At 38.5% G+C, this 7,777-nt stretch overlaps 1 protein-coding gene across 1 annotated transcript in view; it reads left to right on the top strand.

Annotated features, from left to right (window-relative positions):
- Positions 1-5,095, top strand: part of GLCE (glucuronic acid epimerase) — a 27,961-nt gene extending 22,866 nt beyond the window's left edge. Inside the window, exon 3 of the mRNA XM_007957308.2 lies at positions 4,071-5,095. Coding sequence (XP_007955499.1) covers positions 4,071-5,095 — 1,025 coding nt within the window. The remainder of the gene's footprint in view (positions 1-4,070) is intronic.
- The last annotated feature ends 2,682 nt before the right edge of the window (positions 5,096-7,777 follow it).

Genomic DNA, 7,777 nt, shown 5'->3' with positions numbered 1-7,777 from the left:
CTACTGTGGCTGTATAGTAGGTTTTGAGATCCGGCAATGTGAGACCTCCTACTTTGTTTTTCTTCTTCAGTAGTGCTTTGCTTATCCGAGGTCTCTTATGCCACATTCTTCATACTAACTTCTTGGATTATTTGTTCACCATACAGATTAAATAAGTAAGATGAAAGGATGCAACCCTGCCATATACCTTTTCTAATTTTAAACCACACTGTATCCCCTTGTTCTGTTCAAACAACTGCCTTTTGATCCATGTACAGGTTTTGTATGACCAACTGTTAAGTGTTCTGGAATCCTTGATCTTCTTAATGTTAATTTGTAATTTGTTATGTTCTACCCAGTTGAATGTCTTTGCATAGTTGATAACAAAACTTCTTTCTGGTATTCTCTGCTTTCAGCCAATCCTTCTGATACCACAGTAATATCCCTCATTCCACGTTATTTTCTGAATCCGCTTGCTAGCATGTGAGATTAATGATATTGGTTGATAATATCCACATTCTATTTGATCACCTTTCTTTGGAATGGGCACAAATATGGATTTCTTCCAGTTGGTTGGCTTGATGGCTGCCTTCTAAATTTCTTGGCTTAGAAGAATGAGCTCTTCCAGCATTGCATCATTTGTTGAAATGTCTCATTTGGTGTTCTGTCAATTCCTAGAGACTTGTTTTTCACCGGTACCTCCAGTGCAGCTTGAACTTCTTCCTTCAGTACCAGCAGTCTTAATTTTTGCTACTTCTTGAAATGGCTAAATGTCAACCAATTCTTTTTGGTGCAGTAATTTTGTGTATTCTTTTTCATTTTTTGATGCTTTCTGCATCATTCCATTTTTTTGCCCATAGATTTCTTTCACATCATAACTTGAGGCTTGAATTTTCTCTTAAATTCTTTCAGCTTGAGAAATGGCAATGATGTTCTTCTCTTTTGGTTTTCCGACTCCAAGTCTTTGCTCATTTTGTCATAATACTTTACTTTGTCTTCTCAAGCCACTTCTGAAATCTTCTGTTCAGCTCTTTTACTTCATCATTTCTTCCATTTGCTTTAGTTTCTGTGTGCTTAAAAACAACTGTCAGAGTTTCTTTCTTTTTGTCTTTTCATCAGTGATACTTTATTGGTTGTTTTAAGAGTCAGGACTGAGACATTTTGAATAATTTGTGCACAATTCTTAATATACACACCAAAACTCTAAAAAGCCATGTCATTCTAATTCTTTTCTAAATTCTAGTGACTTCCAGCATTAAATTCGGAGGCAAATTTTCCTTAAGAGGATGTCAAGTACCAATACCTTTAATTGCTGATAAGTTGTTACATCATAAGTCCCACTAATTTACAGTTTAATATTACATATACTACGCACTCAAATTTTCAACCTTTCATAGCACATAACAGAGTTATTAGAGAAACTGGACTACCATGACCAAAGATGTTATAAATACACACAGTTCTGATGGAGAGAGCCATGCTAAGGGAATGGTTTTAAGAAACAATCCTACTTAAAAAATATATAAATAAATAAATAAAAACATAGAAATAGAAATAATTAAAATGTTCAAGTCATGAAATGCATGACTGCAACTCCAAATTGCATTAAATATGTTTTGTATTATGGGATATATAATCTGCCTTCCCCACCCCTACACTGACACCCAAGGCAGTCAAAGCCTTCCACAATTCAGCATCCCACTATATTCTGGTTATATCAGAAAAATAAACAACCTGCAAGTGATTTCACCACTTAAAAAAGAAGCATTTACACTTAAAAAATGGGATGAAGTGGGATTTCCTCCTCCTCAAAATTGTTTTTAGAGCTACTAAAAAACTTGTGTTTACAAAAGAGTTGATAAAAATATTCCTCAGGATTGTATAAGGAAGGGGGAGATAAGGGACCAAAGAGAAGACTTGATAGACAAACATAAATCAGCCTTCGCTTCTTTCTCTCCTACATCATCAGAGGCTGGGCTCTGCTCATTAGTTTCTCGTTTTCTCGGTAAATCTTTAGTTTCTTGGTTAACCACTTCAGCCTGTTCTCCCTTTGCTCCCCTTTTCCTTTTTGTTTACACTTTTTTGTTTGAAGGTTTATCCTTTTCTGCTGCCTCTTGTAGATAGCTTCATTTCCTCTTTTGCAGGAGCAAGTTTAGCTGACAACCTCACTGAGCTTCCTCTTGGGCATGTTGGCAATGGGGAGGGCACATGCCAGGTGCCTGTGCAAGAACTTTCACAAACTGGGGTTGTGTAGCCACTGCCACTCCACTTACCCCCCAGGCTGCTGGGGCAAATGTCTGAGTTTCTTCTTACATCTGTTTTGATCCTTTCCTTATTTCTTGTGTTTTTAATGAGTTTCTTCAGTGTAATGCCCTTGATTTCTTCCCACAACTCTTCTGGTCTTTGGTCCTTAGTGTTCGGTGCTTCAAATCTATTTTCAAGATGGTTTCGAAATCCAAGTGGAATGAATTCATGATCATATTTTGCTGCTTGTGGACTTGCTTTGATTTGCTTCAGTTTCAGTTTCAGCTTCAGCTTCAGCTGGAACTTGCATATGAAGAGTTAATAATCTGTTCCACAGTGAGCCTGTGACTTTGTCTTGACTGATAATATTGAGCTTCTCCATCATCTTTTTCTACAGATGTAGTCCTTTTGTGGAATGTGCAATCCATCCAGCAAGATCCATGTGTATAGTCACTGTTTGTATTGGAAAAAAAAAAAAGGTATTTCTGATGAATAAGCCATTGATCTTGCAGAATTCTATCATGGAATCTCCAGCATTGTTCCTATCACTGAGGCCATATTTTCCAACTGCTGATCATTCTTTTTTGTTTCCAACTTTGGAATTCTAATCATTAGTAATTATCAATATGCTTTTGATCAATTTCAGACTGCAACAGTTGTTAAAAATCTTTCATTTCTTCATCTTTGGCATTCGTGGTTGTTGCATAAATTTGAGTAATCAGTATATTAACTGGCCTTCTTTGAAGGCATATGTACTTCCTGACAGAGCTGTACTTCAAGACAGACCTTGAGATGTTCTTTTTGATAATGAATACAACACTGATTCTCTTTCATTTGTCATTCTCAGCATAGCAGACCATATGATTGTTGGATTCAAAATGGCTAATATTAGTACATTTCAACTACTGATGGTGCCTAGGAAGGATATCAGTCTTCAAGTGTTATGTTTCATTTTTGATGACTTCCAATTTTTACTGATTCATACTTTGTACATTACATATTCTGATTGCTAATGAATGTTTACAGCTAATAACTTCTCATTTTGAGTGACACCACATCAAGCAAATGAAAGTTCTGAAAGCTTTACTCCATCCACATCATTAAGGCAGCTCTTCCCTAGTCATATTTTGAGTGCCTCCCAATCTGAGGGCTCATCTTCCAGCCTATATCAGGTAATATTCTCTTGTATCCCTAGGGCTTTTATTGGTTAGTTTTAGGAAGTAGATCATCAGGCCTTTCTTCCTAGTCTGTCTTCATCTGGAAGCTCTGCTGAAACTCATCCATCATGGGTGACCCTGCTAGTATTTGAAATACTAGTGGCAGAGGTTTCAGCATCATAGCAATACACAGGCCACCCAGTATGACAAACTGACGGACAGGTGGTAGAGAACAGTGCCTAACACACAGTAAATGCATATTAACTGTTAACTAAATAATAACTTTAAAAGTCATACATAATGACTCTTCTCCTAACCTAGCCAGCTTTCAGTTATTTTTTTCTTTTTGCAAAATGAATACACTAGAACAGGTCATTGACTGTTGATCAGCCAGCATTAACTTTAGAAAAGGCAGCTTGATTAATTTCTTAGCCATTTGCTCTTAATCCTGTAATGTAATCCAGAGAGGGCAAAAGATAAGCACCTTGGCCTAATGCTCACAAGCCAACAACTCATGAAGTTATTTGTTTATGGTCAATTTCTTTAAATAAATAATGATCTGACATGCAGAAAGTTGAAGTGCTAATTTTGGATAGCCAATGGTGGTTAGAGATGAAGTACAGCTAAATTTTAAATATAGAAGAGCTGCTTTTCTAACATCTCTTTTTTTGGTATATTTCCCCTCTACAGAAACCAGTGATGGTGTGTCTCTACAACTGGGGAACACAAAAGATTTCATTATTTCATTTGATCTCAAGTTCTTGACAAATGGAAGTGTGTCCGTGGTTCTAGAGACCACAGAAAAGAATCAGCTCTTCACTGTACATTATGTCTCAAATACCCAGCTAATTGCTTTTAAAGAAAGAGACATATACTATGGCATTGGACCTAGAACTTCATGGAGCACAGTTACCAGGGACTTGGTTACTGACCTCAGGAAAGGGGTGGGTCTTTCCAACACAAAAGCTGTCAAGCCAACCAAAATAATGCCCAAGAAGGTGGTCAAGTTGATTGCAAAAGGGAAAGGATTCCTGGACAACATTACCATCTCTACCACAGCGCACATGGCCGCATTCTTCGCTGCCAGTGATTGGCTGGTAAGGAACCAGGATGAGAAAGGTGGCTGGCCAATTATGGTGACACGGAAGTTAGGGGAAGGGTTCAAGTCTTTAGAGCCAGGGTGGTACTCTGCAATGGCCCAAGGGCAAGCCATTTCTACATTAGTCAGGGCCTATCTGTTAACAAAAGACCAATTATTCCTCAATTCAGCTTTAAGGGCAACAGCCCCTTACAAGTTTCTATCAGAGCAACATGGAGTGAAAGCTGTGTTTATGAATAAACATGACTGGTATGAAGAATATCCAACCACACCTAGCTCTTTTGTTTTAAATGGCTTTATGTATTCTTTAATTGGGCTGTATGACTTAAAGGAAACTGCAGGGGAGAAACTCGGGAGAGAAGCAAGGGCCTTGTATGAGCGGGGAATGGAATCCCTTAAAGCCATGCTCCCCTTGTATGACACTGGCTCAGGAACCATCTATGACCTCCGTCACTTCATGCTTGGCATCGCTCCCAACCTGGCCCGCTGGGACTATCATACCACCCACATCAATCAACTGCAGCTACTCAGTACCATTGATGAATCCCCAATCTTCAAAGAGTTTGTCAAGAGGTGGAAGAGCTACCTTAAAGGCAGCAGGGCAAAGCACAACTAGAGCTCACAACCAAAATCATCTGTCTGCCTCTGCTGTCCACAGACACTGCTGGGCTCTCAGCAAAGCTTCAGCACATTTTAAAAGGTTGTATACTGGGTTTTTGTGGCCTACAACAAAGTGATAAGTGATCCTTAAAACCAGTCTTCTGAGATAGCTGCATTCCATGGGCTGGGTGTTTAGGTGGCAGTTAGAGCAGAGGAGTGTTTAGTTAATGGGCTGAACAAAGATGTTTTCGTTTACCTTAGTTATTACTCTCTATGGTTCCACAGCTAGACCAGTCACTCACCTGGGGAAAGATCACAGTGAGGAGCGATACTGGCCAACTGTCTGGCAGGTACCTGAAAACTTAGTATGGAGCACTTTTAAAATGTGACTATTTATGTTAAAAAATTAATGTGCTATGATACAGTAAATATGTACTTGTAGCCTGGATAGTGGATTGTGCAACTTTTTAAAAAGATGTTTCTTTTCTATAGATTAATTTCTTGGGGGCAAATGAGCATTTGTTGCACTAGTTCAATTTGTGATATATTGAGAGTATTTTGAATTTATGGTTCTCTTGAAACGTGTAAATTAAAAACACAACCAATGTTCAGGCTTCACAGTTATATAATGTAAGCACAACTAAAATGAAACTTGTTGACTGCACAAGAAATCACAAAAATGTCTGTTTTTTGAAACTTGCTCTACAATCAGTAAAGGTTTGATAATCAATCTGTCCTTCCACTTCCTTTTCCCCATCGTGATAGTTGGTTTTTGTTGTCATTTAGAATTTTGTGTTTCATTTCAGACTACACTTGAGAGTTTTGTCCATTTTGGTATAACACTATTTGGGAAATTTTATTACAAGCCTAAATGTGGGAAGGAGCTAGTAATTTTGATAAATCCATCACCACTGCCCTTTCAGGGTTTTTTGGTTGGTTTGTTTGTTTTTTTCTTTACCCCTTCAAAGAAAAGTACTAGGTCAAATATTACATACAAGAATCATAGCAGGGTTTTTTCCTACTTTGATCATTCTTGGTCATCAACCTTCTAGACCACTAAACTGACCTGTGTATTGTTTTTCCTTTGCAATTGTATTTTAAATTATTCCAGCTACTGGGTAGAAGAGATGCTACTGCATTTGTTGTGCACGTGTGATCAGACCTTTACTGAGGTTTATGTGTCCAACTATACCTCACGTGAATAGGTTTCATAGCCCTCATCCCATGGGCAGTGCCTCCTGTAAGGCTTCAGGCATTAGGTTAAAACTGATGGGGTTGGTTTTGCTCCAGCTTTTGTTTTAGTGTATGACAGTACCCTAAATCAATACTGTAACTTCTACAGATTGGAAACATGAGCCCCCACCCTTTCCAAGCACCAAGTGTGACAAACACAATGCAGTTTAGCTGTGATCTATATCAAATGCACATCAGGAGCCATGTGGATTGCTTGCCTACATACTGTTCAGCCGACCAAGCACTGCTTAGAAGGAAGGGGGAAAAAAAAATGGCAAGACAGGACAGGAGTGAAGAAGAAGATGTAAATCTACACTGACGACAATAGAAAATTAAGCTTAAACTGCCACTTTATGTGACCACAATTTTTTATTTTGCCCACAGTAGAAATAGCTGTGGGTCATTAGATTTTCCCTAGCTTTGCCCTATGTGGTTCTTATACATTAGATGTCTCAGCAAGAGTATTGGGACTCTTTTATTTTTATAAAATCTCGAGGCCAACATTCAAACATCAGCTTCCTCCAATCTGGGGACCCTTTTCCTTCATTGTAATGGTTTTGTTGTTGTTTTCAGTTGTCTAGACTTCTGCTCTGTGTTTGCATGCTGGTGCTTCAGATTAGGGGGATCAGTGAGAAGAGTATGGGACTGCTTCTGTAACACATATCAGTGCCTTAACAATGCGGCTGCACTTGTGCACTGAAGAAGGAAAGACATGTCGATCTAGAAATGGCACTGCTATTTCACTGTTGTTAGTTTCACACTGCCTTCCACATTGCAACAGCAACTTGATTTTTCTCTTGATCCCAGAATTTTTCTAAGAGGATAAGTTGAACCTGTAAGCAGCATTGTCCGTACAAACCAGTGGTTCTCAAACGTTGGGATGCTACAGAATCACCCAGAGAGCTTACTGGAATGCAGATTCCCAGGTATTTAATCTGCCTGTGAAGCCTGATTTCAAAGGCCTTTTCCAGGAGCTTTGAGGTGTTTTCTGACGCAGGTGATCTGGCGACAAACTTGGAGGAAGGAACACTGCCGTAGACTATCCATTGCATTTTTAAATCATAAAATGTTTACTTATTCTGAGCTTAGAGAGAATGGGAGGGTATTTTAAAAGTTTATTTTGTTTTGTTTCTTCACATTTTCCCCTGTTTCAAGATTATAGGTTTTAGTTTTGTTTTATCATATATCTTGAGTTAGCTGTGATGTTAAATTAAATCTATTACCATGTCAGTTGTAAAACCAGCCAAAAGTTTCCAGGTGAAAGCTGAGTTTGACCCTTTAGGAGTTGTTATAAATAAAGGCTTCATCCAGGGCACGTGAGCACATGCAGTGTGACACCCAAGCACAACTCTCAAGATGTGGCCATCCTTTTTCTTGTTCAGTGTGAAAACTTTCACTGAAAGCTGCTATTTTTATCCTCCTTGTAATTGTTTCTCTTGTTCCTCCTCCATTGTACATGTGGGTT

The sequence above is a fragment of the Orycteropus afer genome, unplaced genomic scaffold (assembly GCF_000298275.1).
Source record: "Orycteropus afer afer isolate SDZICR_OR568_19922 unplaced genomic scaffold, OryAfe1.0 scaffold00015, whole genome shotgun sequence".
Lineage (NCBI taxonomy): Eukaryota > Metazoa > Chordata > Mammalia > Tubulidentata > Orycteropodidae > Orycteropus > Orycteropus afer.
This window is presented reverse-complemented; position numbering and strand designations above follow the sequence as displayed.